At 40.6% G+C, this 22,159-nt stretch overlaps 1 protein-coding gene across 1 annotated transcript; it reads left to right on the top strand.

The window, feature by feature from the left end:
- Positions 1-18,626: 18,626 nt before the first annotated feature.
- Positions 18,627-21,839, top strand: LOC138327407 (protein sll1483-like). Its single transcript, XM_069273473.1, has 2 exons — positions 18,627-18,911; positions 21,598-21,839. The coding sequence occupies exons 1-2, from the start codon at positions 18,758-18,760 to the stop codon at positions 21,822-21,824; spliced, it is 381 nt and encodes a 126-aa protein (XP_069129574.1). The 5' UTR covers positions 18,627-18,757; the 3' UTR covers positions 21,825-21,839.
- The last annotated feature ends 320 nt before the right edge of the window (positions 21,840-22,159 follow it).

The following is a 22,159-nucleotide window of genomic DNA, read 5'->3' on the forward strand; positions in this document are numbered from 1 at the left end:
CTTATTTACTCTATTTGTTAAGTATGAACCACGCGTGATTACCAAATTGCAGGTGAGCGATTCGGGCCCATTGGGCCCTTGTTACAATTGAACTTTGTTACCGCTATTTCTCAGAAACTACTGAAATGACCAGTTCCAAATTTCATGTTCAGGTTCCCCTAGGGGTCTGGTTTTGCATATTGTATTTCAATCGGGATGTGGTAGCTACAAATTACATAACAATGAAAATATGGACATTGAATAACACATTATGCACGATATGAAGCATACAAAGAAGCATAAGAGAGTAACATATCTATATAATTTGATAAACATCATGACTAGATAGTAAATATAATTGGTTTGTTAGGTAGAAAACACAAAATACTTTGATAAATTCTAATAATAAATCATTTTAACGTAGTTAAGATTATTTTACAAAACACAGCTAGTTTTTCAATCACTTTTGGATTTGGGCGAGTGAATAAGCTGTACAATTTAAAGTAATTTGGATATTTTGAGAAATAAACATTCACATACTTATTTCTCCTTTGTAAAAGATATGGACAGCATGAAATGTAGTGGTGTTCGTCCCCAATGCAATTATTGTCACAGAGCTGGCAGATGGTGCTTAAATTCGCTTATATTTGTTTCCATTACAGGTAATTAACTGTTTCCTAGCTTGAGCTTGCCCAAAGTTTGCATCAGGTTGAACGGGAGCTCGATACATATGTAAATCAGATAGGATTCCAGCTTAAAGGCCCACTACCTTTCCGAAACTGCTTTTAATTTTTTAAATGGCAATGTAAAACAAGATTGATATTTTTTGTAGAGTCTTAAGAAATATTAACTTACCGTTTATCAGGTTATCAGGGAATATGTTAATTGGTTCCAGCAGCAGTCCGTGTAGTGTCAGAAGAATATGATTAATTGTTTTTTTTTTTCTTTTGAATATTTTTGAAATGATGTTAATTGGTTCGAGCTAACAGTCCTTTTCAGGGAATAGTCCGATTATAGTCAGGGAATGTGATAATTTTTGCATTGACCCGTGTGCTGTCAGGGAATGTGTTAATTTTATTGTTGATTCTGCAGTCCGTGTGCTGTCAGTAGAATATTTTTTTATTTCTTTTGAATATTTTTTTATTGCAATCAATCACATATAAAAGTTACAATTTTCTAAATGCTCTCCATGAAAATATGTATCACAGATACAATATATGTTAATAAAGTTATAATAATATTTCATTCTAAAATAAGCTTGATACTTTCCCATTTCTGTCGGTTCTTGTTTGCTGCGTTTGGAGTAAGCATATAGGTCGAATACTGATCAATGGCTCTGTAATTTCTAATAAATGTCTTACATATTTCCCAATTTGGAATATTATCATATTGTCGCATTAAAGATATATATTTTTTAACCAATAATATGCATACATTTAGACCTGTCAATTGAATGTTTTCTACCAGACCAAATAGGAAAATAACAGGATTTTCTCTCTAATACAACATTATATTTAAGATTAACAGAATTTATTAGACCTGTCCAGAGTGCTTGGCTATGTGGACAATTCCAGAAAAGATGCAATATTGTTTCAGATGCCCCACTACAAAAACTACATTCCTGATGTTCTAAAATATTTCGTTTTAAAAGCATAGAATTTGTGAAGAAGATTCTATGTATTATTCTAAATTGTAAAGTTTGTAATTTTGAGTCCTTTGTCTCCTGAAATGGAAGAGCATGAATGCTTTCCCATTGATCTTTACTAAGGGAAACATCTAAAACAACATGCCATTTTTCATGAGTTTGCTGAGGATAGACAAACACCGAGGATAATATTTTGCGATAGAAATATCTACATGGTTTTTCAAGTATTCTGATCTGTTTTAAATTATCATGTAAAACATTTTCAATATTTTTGCCATAGTTCTTTACCATTCTCTTCCAGTCTCTAGGTATTGCGCTAATAATACTATTATAACACATAAAATTGATATTTACATGATATTTTTGAACAAGATTATTAAAAGACATAATATTTCCGTTTTCGTCTATTATGATGTCGTTAAAATAGAAAACGCCTTCATTGCATAATATTTTTGAAAATATTTTTTTTCTATTAACTTTTATTTCTTTATTGAACCATAGAGGCTGGGAGAGAACAACTTCTGGGGCTGCTGGGGGATGTCGTACAGATTTCCCCAAATAGACAAAATTTCGCTCCAAAACTTTCCAAAATTGTGCCTTTTTATAACTTCATCTAGACCACATTTTGTTAAGCTCCATATTCTATTTCCTCCAAAATGCTCAATGTCATCAATTAATATTTTTTTCCAATCTGCGTAATTATTTGTGTCTAAGCATTTTTTTATCCAGATAAGTTTTAAAGATTTGCTGTAAGAAAAAATATCCGGAACTTTTAGACCTCCGTCATTATAGTCACCAATTAAAAGATTTCGCTTAAGCTTGTCAACTTTACTATTCCATAAAAAATGAAAAAATAATACTTGAAATTTCTTTAGGATCTTAAAATGTGGACTAGGAATTACAGTTAATATTTGTACAATAATGGGAAATGCTAAAGTTTTGATAACAGTCACTCTCCCAATAATAGACAGGTTTCTAAAAGACCAATCTGAGAGAAGAGATTCGATAGATTTCAATTTGTCAGTAAAATTATCTTCATAAATGTTTTCTTTTGATAAAAATCATATTTAACCCCTAAAAGTTTGAATTTCCCTTGGTGATTCCATGAAAGATTATGTTCTGTTTCAATTTCCTCCCCGCAGCCACGTTTCACCCCAATCCATACAGCCTGTGACTTATCAAAATTAGTTTTAAGACCAGAACACTCTCCATAGATGTCGATCAGATATAGTGATTTTGCTAAGGATCTTGCATCATCATCAAGTATCAGTGTGGAGTCGTCAGCGTATTGACTGATAAGATATTCAGAGTTATTAATAATTATCCCTTTTACATCGGGTTCAAATTTAATTGCTGCACTAAGTAATTCAATACATATAATAAAAAGGTATGGAGACAAAGGATCACCCTATCGTACTCCGCGTGTAACTTGAAAAGAGTTGGAGAGGTGATCATTGTTTTCTACAGAGGCTGAAATATTTGAATATAAAGATTTAAAACAATTAAAAATAAAATCACTAAAACCAAAAAATCGCAAACATCTTTCTATGAATGCCCACTCAATGGAATCGAAAGCTTTTTCAAAATCTAACATTAATAAAATACCTGCTTGATTATTCTCTTCTGTCTTTTCAATTATGTCACTTATAATTCTTGTGCATTCTCCTATATACCGACCTTTGACAAAGCCTGACTGACTTGGGCTAATGATATCAACTAGAACTTTTTTAATTCTGTTAGCTATACACGATGAAGCGATTTTATAATCTACATTCAATAATGTAATTGGTCTCCAATTTTTTATAAATAGTTTTGATTTCCCTTGTTTTGGAATACATTTAATCAATCCACGACGCTGACTAATTGACATTTCCTGATCTGTAAGAGATTGATTAATGGATTTTATTAAAAAAGATTTTAGATCTGACCAAAAAAAATTGTAAAATTCTACAGTAAATCCGTCTAAACCTGGTGATTTTCCATTACTCATATTTTTTAAAACTTTTAAACATTCTTCCGCATTGAGTGGGCCATCCATTGAAATCTTTTGCTCGTCTGTCAGTTTGGTAATAAATGGATTATTATCATTAAAAAAAGAATCACGGTGAATATTGTTAAACAGAGTTCCCTTTGAATTATAAAGATTTGAGTAAAAAAACCGATTGTTCATGAAGAATATCCTGTAAATTATTTATTTCTTCACCGTTGTCATTTATAAGTTTAGAGATCATTTTTTTTCGTTAAATTGTCGTTTTTCGAGATTACAGAAATACTTTGTACTTTTTTCACCTTCGACTCTCCATCGCACCTTTGCTCTAGTGATCAAACCCTTTACTTTTTTTTCTCGTAATATTTTCAATTTACCCTCCGTTTCTGAAATAGCTTGTAGTAATTGTGAATTATGTTCAGATTGGTGTCTATTATATAACAGATGTAGTTCGTTTTCTAGATTATTTTCCTGTTTTTGTCGTTCTCTTTTTTTAAATGATGAATAGCTAATGGTTTTTCCCCTTATTATTAGTTTTAAAGTTTTCCAAAAATAACTTATCACTAATATTAAATTCTCTGGGGGGTTTAAATCATTATTTTCGTTTTTTCTATATTGTAAGATGACTTCCGTGATGATATTTTTAACTAAGTTTATATATTCGGGATCGCCGAGAAGACTATTATTGAATTTCCATGTCCCCCTCCCACGCTGTTGTTTAATAAATTCAATTTCTACAAAGATAGGGGAATGATCAGATTTATAAGCAAAGTCCATACCCGCAGTAAGAATGTTGTTTTGTAGATCAGCAGATACCAAAAAATAATCTAATCTACTTTTTTTCCCATTCGGCCCAAACCATGTATATTTTCTTTCGTCCACATTAAATTCTCTCCAGACGTCAACTAAATCTAAATTTTGAATCATGTTATGAATTTCATTATTAGCCTTAGTATTATTTTTATTGCGATAATTCACAGTGTCTACTTCATAGTCAAGCGCCACATTCCAATCCCCTGCTATATTAAAGAATCGTTTCCAAAAGCTTCAATTCTATTTTGAAGGTTGCTAAAAAATAAAGGATTATCCTCATTTGGACCATATATTGCACATAAAGTTAGTTTTATGTTTTGGACAATAATATTTAATAATATGAAGTTTCCGTTTGGATCTTTATATTCATTTTCTACATTGTAGTCAAATGAATTTTTAAAAAGAATTGCGACGCCTCTACTATTTGAAGAAAAAGACGCAAATTTTATATCACCTCCCCACTCATTTCTCCATAGCGATTCTGTACTCGCATCACTGTGTGTATCTACTAATATAGAAATATCATATTTTGATCGACATCTCTGAAAAATATTCCGTCTCTTAACCAAATCACTTGCAAGACCCCGACAGTTCAAGCTTCCAATTCGTATTTTACCCATTTTCAAAAAGCCTAATACTCCTTAACATTATACATATTTTCAAACAGTGCATTTTAGATTTGACAAAGATAAAGATTGATGCATTTGAAACTAAACATGAAAAAAACCCGTTCCCAAAATCCCACGGACGAACTTCCCTTTCAATCATATAAAAACCTCCAAATTTAACCACTACCAGGAGCCTGAGAAAACTCCCAAATTTTAAGTACAAATATTCAATTCCTTAACATTACTGACAATTCTCCATAATATTAAAAAATCATTGTGGCAGTTGACAAATGACAATTTAAAAGTGCAGTTTCAATACACGTACCTGTAACTAATAATACAATATTTTGAGTTACATGGATACTTTTTACTAGATTGATCATTCTGTCACTATTCGAAAGCCAGAAGTTGCAAGAGATCAATTTTTTTCTTTTTGGATCTAATGATATATCAAAAATTCATTACATGTACCTATCGCAATATCTTGAAAAAAAGCATTCGGAAATTCCGAATATTTACACGTTAGGGAGGAAAATACAAAGGGGCAAATAACCCCGACCGAAAAAAACTACAAAATGCATGTCAATCATTCATATTTGCAGATTAGTTTCAGTAATGTAAACTGTTATGATAATATGTCAAAATCAATATTAATATTTTTCTAGAAAAATATGTGTACTCCTAAATCATAGTTACATAATAATTATTATTATTGCATATTTATGCTACATATTTGTAATTATTATAGAGGTATAATCAGACATGGTTTGTACACATTTTACTTACGTAATTTTACATATAGCAATACAGGCGATTTGAACAGCAACATACACAGACACATATGTGAAAATGTGATCATGTGAACACATTGTTAGTTATACACGACCACTAGTCACTATCGTTTAAACGTGGTAGTGCTCGTTGCGCAGATTGCACAGCTCGTGTAAGACGGCTTAACGGCCTTCACTGCAAGTAACAGGACCTGTTAAAGTATTGTTCAGCCTTCATCGTACTACAATGATATAGGATCAATCAAAGCGTCGTACACCATGTGTGATCAAGAGAACCAGAAGTGATCGTCACGTGTACGATATGGAGTGTTTATCAAGAGGTAATAAACATCTGCAAAAAACCCTAGAATTCATAATAACATGCGTCAATCCTTTCAATATATTGCATATATTGATATATTAATAAAGAACAAGTATATGACTAAAAACAAATTATCATAGTGTCACTATATACTAGCTTTTTTATTATTATAGGGATATGACGCATATACATACTGACAAATCATATACACATTACTTTAAAATTATCCGTGATATTGAGATCCAAATTGCATAAAGGTATTGCTTTCTAATCTTATAAAAAAGGCATTTCCTTATTTAGAAAAAATAAAAACGAAACAGTAGATTGTAATATACAGAATTAGCCTTTTTCAGTAATTTGAAAACTTTTTTTATTATATTTTTAGGGATACCTTGTGATAGGTAAAGCATACTCATGACCTAGTTCGATATCAACACTTTATTTTATTTAAATATCTCAAACAAAAGTATGAAACCCAAATTTAATCACCCTTAACTAACTATATTACATGCATGTTAATTACAAAAAAATGAATAAACATTTACAATATAATACCAAACTTTGTTCATTCATATAGTACCATTGAACAAAAACTTTTCATTTTTAGGCTTAATAACAATAATGTTTGCAATGGAAACAAAAACAGCAAAATAAACAAACACAAAACACTGGTAATCTGTAAATATGTATCACACACTGTATTACACATGTGTACTGTTTCTTTTAAAGCGTGGTAGGCGCGCGCGTTGCCTCAGACCGTCAAGCGCTAACGTCATGCCTCACAAAAACGGTCCACCGCCACGAAACACAAAAACAAGTATTGTCAACCTTGCGTGTCGAAACATGTGTTCAATATCTACAGTCCGTGTACTGTTAGGAAATATGTTAATTTGTTCGAGCTACAGTCCGTGTGCTATCATAGAATATGCTAATTGTTTCGAGCTAGATTCCGTGTGCTGCTGTCAGCGAGCGTGTTAATTGGTTCGAGCTGCATTCCCGTCGTAGTGCTGTCAGGGAATGTCGTGTAATGTGGATATCGAGCTACAGCTCCGGGGCTATCAGGGAATATGTTAATTGGTTCGAGCTACAGTTCGTGTTCTGTCGGGGAATATGTTAATTGGTTCGAGCTACAGTCCGTGTTCTGTCAGGGAATATGTTAATTGGTTGGATCTATAGTCCAAGTGCTGTCAGGGAATGTGATAATTGGTTAGAGCTATAGTGTGTTAATTGGTTCGAGCTGCAGTCCGTGTGCTGTCAGGAAATGTGTTAATTGGTTCGAGCTACAGTCCGTGTGCTGTTAGGGAATATGTTTATTAGAATATGCTACCTCTTTCGAGCTACAGTCCGTGTGTTGTCAGGGAATGTGTTAATTGGTTCGAGCTAAGGTTCGTGAGCTGTCAGGAAATATGTTTATTGGTTCGAGTAACAGTCCGTGTACAGTCAGGGAATATGTTAATTGGTTCGAGCTACAGTCCGTTTGCTGTCAGGGAATGTGTTAATTGGTTCGAGCTGCAGTCCGTGTGCTGTCAGGGAATATGTTAATTGGTTCGAGCTTCAGTCCGTGTGCTGTCAGGGAATATGGTAATTGGTTCGAGCTACAGTCCGTGTGCTATCGTAGACCGTGTGCTGCCAGGAAATGTGTTAATTGGTTCGAGCTACAGTCCGTGTGCTGTTCGGAAATGTGTTGACTGGTTCGAGCTGAAGTCAGTGTGTTGTCAGGGAATATGTTAATTTGTTCGAGCTCCATTCCGTGTGCTGTCAGGGAATGTGTTAATTGGTTCGAGCTACAGTCCGTGTATTGTCAGGAAATATGTTAATTTTTTCGCGCTATGGTCAGTGTGCTGTCAGGGTATATGCTAATTGTTTCGAGCTAGATTCCGTGTGCTGTCAGCGAGCGTGTTAATTGGTTCGAGCTGCATTCCGTGTGCTGTCAGAGAATATGTTAATTGGTACGAGCTACCGTCCGTTTATTGTCAAGGAATATGTTAATTGGTTCGCGATACAGTCCGTGTGCTATCATAGAATATGCTAATTGGTTCGAGATGGCCCGTGTGCTGTCAGGGAATGTGTTAATTGGTACGAGTAAAAGTCCGTGTACAGTCAGGGAATGTGTTAATTGGTTCGAGCTACAGTCCGTTTGCTGTCAGGGAATGTGTTAATTGGTTCGAGCTGCAGTCCGTGTGCTGTCAGGGAATATGTTAATTGGTTCGAGCTTCAGTCCGTGTGCTGTCAGGGAATATGGTAATTGGTTCGAGCTACAGTCCGTGTGCTATCATAGACCGTGTGCTACCAGGTGGTTGCTGCCAGGAAATGTGTTAATTGGTTCGAGCTACAGTGTCCGTGTGCTATCATAGAATATGCTAATTGGTTCGAGATGGCCCGTGTGCTGTCAGAGAATGTGTTAATGGTACGAGCTGCAGTCCGTGTGCTGTCAGGGAATATGTTAATTTCGAGATTCGTGCTGTCAGGGAATCCTTCCGTGTGCTGTCAGGGAATGTGTTAATTGGTTCGAGCTACAGTCCGTGTGCTGTCATAGAATATGTTAATTGGTTCGAGCTATCCCGTGTGCTGTCAGAGAATGTGTTAATTGGTTAGAGATACCGTCCGTTGCTATCAAGAGATACAGTCCGTGTGCTGTCATAGAATATTGGTTCGAGGAATTGTGTTCGTTAATTGGCCCGTGTGCAGTCAGAATATGTTAATTGGTTCGAGCTACAGTCCGTTTGCTCAGGGAATGTGTTTAATTCGTACGAGCTGCAGTCCGTGTGCTGTCAGGGAATGTGTTAATTGGTTCGAGCTACAGTCCGTTTGCTGTCAGTCATATGGAATCCGTGTGTTAATTGGTTCGAGCTACAGTCAGTGTGCTGTCAGGGAATATGTGTAATTGGGTTCGAGATACCGTCCGTGTGCTATCATAGAATATGCTACCTCTTTCGAGCTGCAGTCCGTGTGTTGTCAGAGAATGTGTTAATTGGTTCAGATCTAAGGTTCGAGCTGATTCCGTGGCGTGTGCTGTCAGGGAATGTGTTAATGTGTTAATTGGTTACGAGCTACAGTCCGTTTATTGTCAAGGAATTCGAGTAAGTCAGTCCGTGTACATTCAGGGAATGTGTTAAATGGTTAAGCTTGGTGCTGTCAGAGCTTGGTTCAGCTATAGTCCGTTGTGCTGTCAGCGAGCGTGTGCTAATTGGTTCGAGCTGCAGTCCGTGTGCTGTCAGGGAATGTGTTAATTGGTTCGAGCTAAGGTTCGAGCTGTCAGGAGTCTGTTTAATGTGCAGTGTCAGGGATATGTTAATTGGTTCGAGCTACAGTCCGTGTGTCTAATCGTAGACCGTGTGCTGTCAGGAAATGTGTTAATTGGTTCGAGCTACAGTCCCGTGTGCTGTCCGGAAAATGTGTTGACTGGTTCGAGCTGCAGTCATGTGTTGTTAGGGAATATGTTAATTGGTTCGAGCTTCAGTCTGTGTGCTGTCAGGGAATATGGTTAATTGGTTCGAGCTACAGTCCGTGTGTTTAATTGCTGCTTCGAGCTACAGTCCGACCGTGTGCTGTCAGGGAATGTGTTAATTGGTTTAATTGAGCTACAGTCCGTGTATTGTCAGGAAATATGTTAATTTGATCGAGCTACAGTCAGTGTGCTGTCAGGGTATATGTTAATTGGTTCGAGCTGCAGTCCATGTGCTGTCAGGGAATGTGTTAATTGGTTCGAGCTGCAGTCCGTGTGCTGTCAGGGAATATGTTAATTGGTTCGAGCTACAGTCCGTGTGCTATCATAGAATATGCTAATTGTTTCGAGCTAGATTCCGTGTGCTGTCAGCGAGCGTGTTAATTGGTTCGAGCTGCATTCCGTGTGCTGTCAGGGAATGTGTTAATTGGTACGAGCTACAGTCCGTTTATTGTCAAGGAATATGTTAATTGGTTCGAGATACAGTCCGTGTGCTATCATAGAATATGTTAATTGGTTCGAGATGGCCCGTGTGCTGTCAGGGAATGTGTTAAATGGTACGAGCTGCAGTCCGTGTGCTGTCAGGGAATGTGTTAATTGGTTCGAGCTACAGATCCAGTGAGCTGTCAGGGAATATGTTAATTAGGTTTTCGAGACTGCTCAGTCCATGTGCTGTCAGGGAATGTGATAATTGGTTCGAGCTACAGTCAGTGTATTGTCAGGAACAATGTAGTTAATTTGTCGAGCATACAGTACTCGCTGATGTTGTCAGGGTATATTCGTTAAATTAGGCTTAATGTGTTGCTATATCACCCCAGTCCTTGTGATTGTTCAGAGAAATAGTGATATAATTGCGATCGAGCTACCTGTCCAGGTGTGTTGTCATGGTAGATGTTTTATTGGTTCGAGCTGCCAGGTTCGAGTGCTGTCATGGGAATGTGTTATTTGGTTCCGAGCCTGCATAGTCCGTGTGCTGTCATGGAATTGTTCAATTAGAGTTCGAGCTGTATTCCGATCGTGCTCTATCATCGAATACGCTAATTGTTTCGATTGGCTCGACTGAGCGTGCATTCCGTGTGCTGTCAGCGAGCGTGTTAGATCTCGTTCAGGATGCTTTTGTTAGTGCTGTATAGGGAATGTAGTTAATTGTTGATTCGACGGCCGACACTCACGTGCGGCTATCATGGAGAACTATGCTAATTGTTTCGAGCTAGACTGTCCTTGATGCTAAGTCAGCTGAGTCGCGATGCTTTATTTGTTACGGAGCTGCTATCTTCCGTTTTGTGCTGTCCAGGGAATGTGACATTATTGGTACTGTGGCTACTAGTTCGTTTATTGCGCAAGGAACATGTTTAAGAGAGGTATCGCGATTGATTACAGTCCATGATTTGTGCTCGTAGTCATGAGAATATCATTAATTGCGTGTCGAGGTAAAGCCCGGTGTGCTGTGCAGCCCGGAATGTGTTAATGTGGTACGAGCTGAGCACGTCCGCGTTGAATGTTCAGAGACTCCGTGTGCTGTCACGGAGAATAGTGTTAATTGGTCGCGAGCGACAGTATGTCTAGCTGTCAGAGTAGTGTAGTTTTAATTGGTTCTGAGCTACAGTACGTGTGCTAGAGTCAGGGATGACCTGTGTTAATTGGTTCGAGCTTGCAGTCCGTGTGACTTGTCAATGAATGTACGTGAATTGGTTCGAGCTACAGTCCGTGTCCTGTCGGGGGAATCTGCCTCGGAAAAAAGTGCTTATGAAGTAGAGAAAGAAATAAGATCAAAAATTTAGTCGCCATTTACATCACATGCAATGGGGTGACAGTCAGGTACAATTGCATGCATGATACACCCTGACTTCGAATGGGTAATTATGTTGTGGAACAAAAACCCTTTCAATGACTAGAGCTCCGCTAATGATGCTCATGACGACACTCATAGTAATTATTCTTTAGGGACCGTGTCACAGGTCGAACGAATAGATGGAATATTAATTGAATTTTTATTAAGAGAGATATTTCAGCCTAGGAATCCCTTATTAAAACAGGACGTGGATTACTTAGTTGAGCAACAACGAGCTAACAGGTTCAGTATGTGGCCAGTTTCGAGAGGTGTCATTGTCTATACAATCAGGTCTAGGGTATTGTCGAAGTGGTGTTCCCAGATCTCGCTGACCAGACTTAGATCTAGGGCCTGTCGAAATTGTGATTGTGTATCCCCAATCAGATCTAGGGCCAGTCGAAGTGGTGTTGTCTCCCAAATCCGATCTAGGGCCGTTTGAACTAGAAATGTCTCCCCAATCCGATCTAGGGCCTGTCGAAGTGGTGTTGTCTCACCAATCAGATCTACGGTCCTGTCGAAGTGGTGGCGTTGTTTCCCCAAAATCAGATCTAGGGCCTGTCGAAAAATGGTCTGTTGTTCTCCCCAATCAGATACTAGGGCCTGTAGATAGTGGTGTTGTCTCCACAGACATCAGATCTAGGGCCTGTAGAAGTGGTGTTGTCACACCCAATCAGAATCTAGGGCCTGTCGAAGTGAGTGGTGCTCCCCAATCAGATCTTTGTCGAAGTTCTCCCCAATCAGATCTAGGGCCTGTCGAAATGGTGTTGTCTCCCCCAATCATATCTAGGGGCCTGTAGAAATAGGTGTTGTCTCTTCCCAATCAGATCTAGGGCCTGCCCCCCCCCTCCCCCCCAGAAGTGGTGTTGTCTCACCTAATCAAGATCTAGGGTCCTGTCGAATGTGGTGTTTTGTCTCACCTCAAGCAGTATCTATGGCCCTGTCGAAGTGTGTCCTGTTTTCTCCCCAAATCAGATCTAGGGCCTGTAGAAGTGGTGTTTGTCTCCCAGACAATCAGACCTAGGGCCTGTCCGAAGTGGTGTGTTGTCTCACCAATCAGAATCTAGGTCTGTCGAAGAGGGCCCGTTGTCTCCCCAATCAGATTCTAGGGCCTGCTCGAAGTGGTGTTGTCTCCCCAATCAGATCTAGGGCCTGTAGAAGATGGTGGGGTGTGTCATCCATAATCAGGATCTAGGGCCTGTCGAAGTGGTGTATGTCTCACCAATCAGATCAAAAGTGAGGGCCTGTTGAAGTAATGTTGTCCTCCCCCAATCATATCTAGGCACTGTCGAAGTAGTTGCGTTGTTGTCTGACCCAAATCAGATCCTAGTAGGCCTGAGTCGAAGTGGTGTTGTCTCCCCCAATCAGATCTAGGTGAATGCCTTGTCGAAGTGTGGTGTTGTCTCACACAATCAAGATCCTAGGGCCTGTCGAAATGGTGTGTTGTCCTTCACCAATCAGACCGATGGGTCTGTCAAAGTGGTGTTGTCCTCCAACCAATCAGATCTAGGGCCTCTGTTCGAAGTGGTGTTGTCTCCCCAATCAGACGTTCTAGGGCCAGTCTGTTTCGAATTGGTGTTGTCTCTCCCAATCAGATCTAGGGCCTGTCGACGCCGGTGGGGTTGAGTCGCTCACCAATCAGATCTAGGGAGGGCCTGGTCGAAGTGTGGTCCCGGTTGTCCTCCCCAATCAGATCCTTAGGGCCTGTCGAAATGGTGTATGTCTCCCCAATCAGATCCTAGGGCCTGTAGAAGTGGGTGTTGTCATCACCAATCAGATCTAGAGTTCACCCAGTCGAAGTGGGTGTTGTCTCACCAAGATACAAATCCTAGGGCCTTGGTCGCGACGTGGTGTTGATCTGGTCTCCTCAAGTCAGATCTAGGGCCTGTCGAAGTAGTGTTGTCTCCCCAATCGTGCGATTAGCTAGGGCCTAGTAGAAGTGGGCGCTAGTCTCCCCAATTCAGATCAAGGGCCAGTCGAAGTGGTGTCATGTCCCACTCACGTCCGCAAATCTAAAGGGGCTGTCGATAGTAGTGTCTGTCTCCCCTGTATCAGATCTAGGGCCTGTACGAAGGAGTGTTGGTCTCACCAATCAGATCATAAGTTGCCATGTGAGAAGTGGTGGTTCGTCTCCCCAATCTCAGATCTTGGGTCTAAGCCTGTCGAAGTGGTTTTGATTCTCCCGCAATCAAGAGTCTTAGGGGCCAGTCCGAAGTGGGTGTTGTCTCCCCAATCAGATCTACTGGCCATTGTCGAAGTGCGTGGTTGTCCTCCCCAATCAGATGTATGGGCTGTCGCAAATGGTGTTGTCTCCCCAATCAGTCGACCTGTAGAAGTGGCTGGGGTCTCCTGTACCCCAATCGTGTCCTAGGGTACTGTAGAAGTCCGTTCGTCTCAATCCGATGTAGGGCCTGTCGAAACTGGTGATGTCCACCCCTCAATCAGATTTAGGGCCTGTCGAAGTGGTGTTGTCTCCCCAATCTGTGATCTAGAGCCTGTCACGAAGTGGTGTTGTCTCCTCAGTCAAGATCTAGTCCTGTTCAACATGTAGTGTTTGTCTACGCCTAATTCATATCTAGGGCCTGTCAAAATGGTGTTGTCTGCTCAATCAGATCTAGGGCCTGTACGAAGTGTGTCGTTGTCACCTCAGTCCCTGGGATATCGATCTTTAGGGGCCGATCAGTCTAAAGCCTCTGTTCGGTGTAGTGTTCCTCACCCAATCAGTATCTAGGGCGCATCGAAGTGAGAGTGGTTGTCCTCCACCATCAGAGTCATAGGGGCCTGTCGAATGTGGATAATTGTCCTCCCCAATCAGGTCCTAGGGCCTGCTCGAAATGGTGTTGTTCCCCAATCAGTCTAGGGCCTGTAGAAGTGGTGTTGTCTCACCAATCAGTCCTAGGAAGTGGCATGTAGACCTGTTACCCCAATCAGAACTAGATCTTGTCGAAAGTTGGTGGATTGTACACCCCAATCCAGGTCCTAGCCTCTGTCGAAGTTGGTGTTGTTCTCTACCAAATCAGATGTAGGGCCTGACGTAGAAGTGGTAGTTGTCACCTCCAATCAGGGATTTAGGGCCTGGCGAATGTGGTGTTGTGTCACACCCCAATCAGATCTAGAGCCTGTCGAAGTAAGTGTTTGTTCTCAACGCGAATCAGTCCTGGGGAGCCCAGTCGAAGGCTGTTGTCTCCCAAATCAGATCAGAAGGGCCTGTGGAAGTGGTGTTGTTCTTCCAATACAGAATTCTAGGGACTGTCGAAGTGGTGTTGTCTTCCCAATCAGATCTAGGGCCTGGTGAGAAGTGGTGTTGTCTCCCCAATCAGCTCTAGGGACCTGTCGAAATGATGTTGTCATACCAATCAGTCCCCTAGAGCCAGCACGCGAAATGATGTAGTCACCCCAATCATGTCACAGAGGGCCTGTAAGAATGTGGGTGTTTGACTCCCCCAATCAGTCGCAAGATCTTGTAGATGTGGTGTGTAAGTCCTCCCCAATCAAATACTAGATCTTGTCGAGAAGTGGTGTTTTCACACCAATCACGATGTAGTGGCCTGACGAAGTGGTGTTTTACACCCCAATCAGATTGTTAGGTCCTGTCGGCGAAGTTGGTGGTTGGTCACCGAGTCCAGATCAGAAATATGGAGCCGGTCGAAGAAGTGATGTTGTCTCCACCATTCATCTCAAAGGCCAGTCGAAGTGCTGTAAGGCTCCCCCCTTCAGTCTCTAGGGCCCTATGGAAGTGGTGGGGTGTTCCATTGACTCTAGGGCCATTTCCGAAGTGGCCTGTATGTCTCCGGCCAATCAGATTCGTAGGATGCCTGTTTGAAAGTCGTGTGGATGACTTGCCAAAATAGTTATCTAGGTGGCCTGATCGAAGGTAGAGTTGTCACCACAAGTCAGGATCTAGAGAGCCAGTTGAAGTTATGTTTTCTCCTCCCCAATCAGATCTAGGGCCTGTCGAAGGTAGTGAATGATCTCCCCAAACATGAACTAAGCCGAGTGGTCGAGAGTTAAGTGTTTTGTCTCACCAATCAGGAGAGAACAATGGAGGCCCTGTCGAAGTGGTGTTGTCTCCCCCAATCAGATCTAGGGCCTGTCGAAGTGGTGTGTTGTCTCCCCAATCAGATCTAGGGCCTGTCGAAGTGGTGTTGTCTCCCCAATCAGATCTAGGGCCTGTCGAAGTGGTGTTGTCTCACCAATCAGATCTAGGGCCTGTCGAAGTAGTGTTGTCTCCCCAATCAGATCTAGGGCCTGTCGAAGTGGTGTTGTCTCCCCAATCAGATCTAGGGCCTGTCGAAGTGGTGTTGTCTCCCCAATCAGATCTAGGGCCTGTCGAAGTGGTGTTGTCTCCCCAATCAGATCTAGGGCCTGTCGAAGTGGTGTTGTCTCCCCAATCAGATCTAGGGCCTGTCGAAGTGGTGTTGTCTCCCAATCAGAATTATCTAGGGCCTGTCGAAGTGGGTGTGCTGTCTCACAAATCAGATCTAGGGCCTGTCGAAGTGGTGTTGTCTCCCCAATCAGATCTAGGGCCTGTCGAAGTGGTGTTGTTGTCTGTCGAAGTGGGTGTTGTCTCACCAATCAGATCTAGGGCCTGTCGAAGTGGTGTTGTCTCCCCAATCAGATCTAGGGCCTGTCGAAGTGGTGTTGTCTCCCCAATCAGATCTAGGGCCTGTCGAAGTGGTGTTGTCTCCCCAATCAGATCTAGGGCCTGTCGAAGTGGTGTTGTCTCCCCAATCAGATCTAGGGCCTGTCGAAGTGGTGTTGTCTCCCCAATCAGTCCTAGGGCCTGTCTGTTGTCTCCCCAAATCAGATCTAGGGCCTGTGAAGTGGTGTTGTCTCCCCAATCAGATCTAGGGCCTGTCGAAGTGGTGTTGTCTCCCCAATCAGATCTAGGGCCTGTCGAAGTGGTGTTGTCTCCCCCAATCAGATCTAGGGCCTGTCGAAAGTGGTGTGTTGTCTCTAGGGCCAAAGTCTCCCCCAGATCTAGGCCTGTCGAAGTGGTGTTGTCTCCCCAATCAGATCAGGGGCCTGTCTGGTGTTGTCTCCCCAATCAGGGGCCTGTCGAAGTGGTGTTGTCTCCCCAATCAGATCTAGGGCCTGTCGAAGTGGTGTTGTGAGTCAGATCTAGGGCCTGTCGAAGTGGTGTTGTCTCCCCAATCAGATCTAGGGCCTGTCGAAGTGGTGTTGTCTCCCCAATCAGATCTAGGGCCTGTCGAAGTGGTGTTGTCTCCCCAATCAGATCTAGGGCCTGTCGAAGTGGTGTTGTCTCCCCAATCAGATCCTAGGGCCTGTCCTAGGGCCTCCTGTGGTGGTGTTGTCTCCCCAATCAGATCTAGGGCCTGTCGAAGTGGTGTTGTCTCCCCAATCAGATCCTAGGGCCTGTCGAAGTGGTGTTGTCTCCCAATCAGTCTAGGGCCTGTCGAAGTGGTGTTGTCTCCCCAATCAGATCCTAGGGACCTGTCGAAGTGGTGTTGTCTCCCCAATCAGATCTAGGGCCTGTCGAAGTGGTGTTGTCTCCCCAATCAGATCTAGGGCCTGTCGAAGTGGTGTTGTCTCCCCAATCAGATCTAGGGCCTGTCGAAGTGGTGTTGTCTCCCCAATCAGATCTAGGGCCTGTCGAAGTGGTGTTGTCTCCCCAATCAGATCTAGGGCCTGTCGAAGTGGTGTTGTCTCCCCAATCAGATCTAGGGCCTGTCGAAGTGGTGTTGTCTCCCCAATCAGATCTAGGGCCTGTCGAAGTGGTGTTGTCTCCCCAATCAGTCCTAGGGCCTGTCGAAGTGGTGTTGTCTCCCCAATCAGATCTAGGGCCTGTCGAAGTGGTGTTGTCTCCCCAATCAGATCTAGGTGTCGAAGTGGTGTTGTCCTCTAGTCGAAGTGGTGTTGTCTCCCCCAATCAGATCCTAGGGCCTGTCGAAGTGGTGTTTTCTCCCCAATCAGATCTAGGGCCTGACGAAGTGGTGTTGTCTCCCCAATCAGATCTAGGGCCTGTCGAAGTGGTGTTGTCTCACCAATCAGATCAGTCGAAGTGGTGTTGTCTCCCCATTCAGTCCTAGGGCCTGTCGAAGTGGTGTTGTTCTCTCCAATCAGATCTAGGGCCTGTCGAAGTGGTGTTGTCTCCCCAAATCAGATCTAGGGCCTGTCGAAGTGGTGTTGTCTCCCCAATCAGATCTAGGGCCTTCGAAGTGGTGTTGTCTCTCCTAGGGCCTGTCGACAAAATCAGATCTAGGGCCTGTTGAAGTGATGTTTGTCTCCCCCAATCAGATCTGGGGCCCCAATCAGTCGAAGTGTCGTTGTCTCCCAAGATCTAGGGCCTCTCCCCAATCAGATCTAGGGCCAGTCGAAGTAGTGTTGTCTCCCCAATCAGTCCTGGGGCCTGTCGAAGTGGTGTTGTCTCCACAATCAGATCCAGGGCCAGTCGAAGTGGTGTTATCTCCCCAATCAGATCTAGGGCCTGTCGAGGTGGTGTTGTCTCCCCAATCAGTCCTAGAGCCTGTCGAAGTGGTTTTGTCTCCCCAATCAGCTCGTATAGTTTGTCGTCTTTTTCCAGTATGAGTAATCTAGTGTGATAAACGGGTGTCTTCAGTGACATTACAGATGCGATAGAACAATAATCATTTCTGAAACGTGACCTCTGATCTGAAGTGTGCACCACTTTAGTTAATAGAACATGAAATAAGAAGATTGTTGCATGCGTAGTCATTCAGGGCGAACCTTACCGTTCTTGCCTGCACCGATTCATAATTGTTATGTTATACTTTGGATCCAAAACTGACACAGTGTAAAGTAAATGATTGCAAATTCTTTTGTAAAAAGTAAAACCCTAATATTTCGTCTGTCTACATTTCCCTATAGAATTCTTCAACTGGCCCGAAACTAATTTCTTTTAGGCCCATTACTATTTTGTAATAATTCACTAACAAACTGTGTAGCTTAACTTATTGTGACAGTGTTACATGAATGACAATAAAGTTTATTGTAATGGATGACATACACTTTTTTATGTCAAGGACATTATGACATAATCTTGATAACATTTGTCGGAAATTAAAAAATGAAAAAAAGATTATACAATTATGTAAACAGACTATATCTATAACTTGGCGATAAAAGGATAAACAGTCAATAGATACAAGAATTTGGAAGTAAATTCCTATATTTGGTACGTATACACTTCCTCAGAGTTTATCAGACTGCCAGCCGTATATAAGCACACTAAACTAAACTGATCGAATATTTCATAATAACGACACCTGGGTTTTCTCACCAATCGGCCATTAAGGTGTACAACGTTGACTGTAACAGACGTCAAAGCCCTTTTGTAGCACCAGACCTTGTACGGAAGCAGTCCCTCAGTGGTATCAACATGAAGGTCCTACTCTTAGTCCTGTCCCAACTGGCCATTGGACTCTGTGCTGAAAACAGGACTTTGTTCCAGTATATACAGGGTAACAGCGAATTTAGTATCTTAGAGGGACTTCTGAACCAAGCCCAACTCAGTGGAGCACTGGACAGCCCTGGTAAGATATTTATATGTCATGTGTATGATTTTACAGAACAGCATGTCCAAAAAGGATCTACAGTATATAAAAACTAGGATGGTCTTCTGAACCTTGTAATGTCTGTCGTTCCCTTTATCCATCTGACATCAGTCATACTAACATTTAACACACGTACATATTGGGAAAATGTATCACATTTTAGAGATGATATTCACCAAAAATAAAAGGGTGAAATGGCGTAAAGGAGTTTTATCACTTTGGGCCTTTTTCCGGACACTTAGTGATAAGCAAAATATTTTGTATGCTACTTTAGGGTCAGTTGTATACTTTATGCTATTCAGAACATCCGATTTTTTCTGGTAATTTCAGAGGTCAAAGAAAGAAAAAAACATGATGTTGTTAAATAAATATAATGGAAACAATGTATGCAGTTTTTGCTAGAAAATCCGTGCTTTGTAAATTTCAGTTCTGAAAACAGTCAAGAGTGACCTTGTTAAGTATTTATTCTATTTAACATTAAAACTAAATTTGATATGACTGGCAACTTTCATTTTATAACGATTTTCTAGATTGAGACTGCGTGTGGATCTTGAATTGATATTATTACGTCGTCCTAGGGTCAAATGGGTTGGGTGACGGGGAGTATCGGTTGTAATCTTAAGCTTAGCACCTTGTGGTTTTGCCATGTTTAAAGCAGGTGCTTAAGTTAATTGAGTTTGTGTAATGAGAGTAACACCTACAGATAGGTGTACCTGTTGCATCATTGCGTAAAGGGCGACTTCATTTGTGATTTTAATCTCGCGGCTTGGACTTTCATTTTTTCAATCCTTTGTTCATTTAATATAGATTGATTAGCACTAAATTTGGCATGATCTGCTCAAGGGAATAACATTTTTAGGGTCACATGGGTTTGGTGACGGGGAAATTTAGGTCATATTTAAAAACGGCAATGCCATCGTCTGTCAACTAATTATTTTCTGAATTTTCCTTGTTAAATACAGTTTATTTAAGATTTGTTTTGCGTAAAAATCTCAAACAACACCTACACTGCATGTAGAATGTTAAAAGTGTGCCTGCTTTCTTAATACACGATCGAAACAGGCGTCTCGAATACAGTAGCTGCAACAGGATTTAACAACACCATTGACATTATAATGTGTTATTAGGTCAGTGTGATCTTTTTAATCGATTGTTTATCTGCTTTGCGAGCTGAAATTCACAAAAATGAATCATACTGGTCAATTTATGATTTGTAGCCAAAAACTGCAAAAATGTCATTCCTTCACTAATACATTACTTTTAATTATGTGGAACTTAAAACGTCAATTCTTACCCTCTGACCTCTGAAATTACATTGAACCCAGAAACAATTGTTCTGAAAAGTATACAATATACCGCTGACCCTAAGGTATCTCCATCCAAAATATCTTGCTGCTCACCGAGTGGCCGTAAAAAGACCCAAAGTGATACCCTTCTTTTAACGTGCAATTTCATAAAATTCAAACATATTGTTAACATATGTCTAAAAGATAGTAAAAAACATAAAAACAAACTTCATGGATTGTTATAAATTGTTCATCAAATAAGTTCAGTGAAATTTGTGTTAACAAACTCCGAAAACTGGTATGGTCGAATTGACGCAGTGCTCAACTGTGCATATTGTAACATCCATATTGTGTCAAATATCTATCGATACGAAAATAGTAAGAACAACAATATATTAAACGTGCCTGTGTGTTAACGTCTTATCTTATAGGTCACGTCTATGTTACGAAATCTGGCATAGTTGAACGTCTTGACCCTTGACCGAAAGATATGCCATTTCGTGTAGCTATGACCATTTCCCAATACCGGCGATAAAGGCTCTTCCCCAATTATCCATCGACAAGACGTTATATGTCGAAATAAAAAAATCAAAACAAAATTAACATTATATAGAACCATAGATAGAAACAACAACACTAAATAGCGCAGGCATCATTCCATGTATTTTTCCATCGATACCTAAATATCCAACATAGTTAAAACACTAATATGCTGTAAGAAGTTGACAATCACTTGTTCCAAGTTATATTTGATTGTTGACTAGATAGGTGAATACTTGTATCATTATTAGGTTCTTTATGAAAGAACTTAAATTAATTCATTTATTTTGCCATGGTAATGTTGCAATTTATGTTTTCTTACACAATTTGAAAAGAACGTTATCAAAAGTTTCTGAATATACATGGGTGGTTTATCAAACATATTGACGCAAGAGGGTGACAATCATTTTACAACAAGCTGTTGAATAAGCTCAGTGAACTCCATTAATTATTCTTTGGAATAAAGGGACTAAATGAATCCTATGTTTAAATCATAAGGGGGTTAAATGCTTATGAATGTAGTGCATTCTTAGCAAAGCCATGTTTGTTATTTTCACTCACGCTTTCGTGTGTAATATTTGTCGGTGTCACTGTTTCTGAAATAATTCAATAGTTTATCATTCATATGATTTCGGAAACGTTGCCATAATGCTGAAGGAAGAAAAGCTTTTGACATTTTGCTCGAAAGGGTAATTCTCTTCTTCATCTCCACTAACAATACATTTCTTTGGGTATGTCTACAAGTATACAACTATATGTATATCCCAATTGTTTTATTCAATTAATAGAAGAATACATAAAGATGATAATTGTTGTACTACATCCCTGACCATGTGTAGGTACACTCACCATATTTGCCCCGACCAATGATGCCTTCAACAAACTTACTCCGGGCCTTCTCAGTAACTTACAAGGGGTGGACACCACAGCTCTTACCAACCTTCTCCTATACCACGTCACCAACGGCATCCTGATCGCCCCTCTTCTTACTAATGGAATGAGCGTTACCGCCCTCAATAATAGAACATTCACCATCAACAAATATCCCAATGGGGTTTGTTTCTAATGTTCATTTTTCCTAATAATTAAAACATCAATATGCTTTTGACTACAAAATTGAAAGTTCTAAACAATAATTATCTACATTTATCCTCCAATTTGTTAAGCGGTTTTGATGCACAGAGATCTGAGAATTAATTACAGTATTGTGAACCCACCAGAGTGCCCTAAGACCATTTTCAGAGGTATAGATTTAATAACGATAAGAATCATACTCTACATAGTACTATATACGAGAAGGGTGGAAAGCTTCTAGGCTCAAAATTTCTAACCCTCCTACTTTTGGCGGCTATAAACACATTTCTAGCAAATCTTCATAAAAACGGTTACTTCGGTTGGAAA

The sequence above is a fragment of the Argopecten irradians genome, chromosome 7 (genome assembly GCF_041381155.1).
Source record: "Argopecten irradians isolate NY chromosome 7, Ai_NY, whole genome shotgun sequence".
Taxonomy (NCBI): Eukaryota; Metazoa; Mollusca; class Bivalvia; order Pectinida; family Pectinidae; genus Argopecten; species Argopecten irradians.

Bases quoted from the DNA above. Each gene is read 5' to 3' on its own strand.
- LOC138327407 (XM_069273473.1), top strand. From the start codon at position 18,758: ATGAAGGTCCTACTCTTAGTCCTGTCCCAACTGGCCATTGGACTCTGT. The intron at 18,912-21,597 runs GTAAGATATTTA...GACCATGTGTAG, and splicing joins TGGAGCACTGGACAGCCCTG to GTACACTCACCATATTTGCC.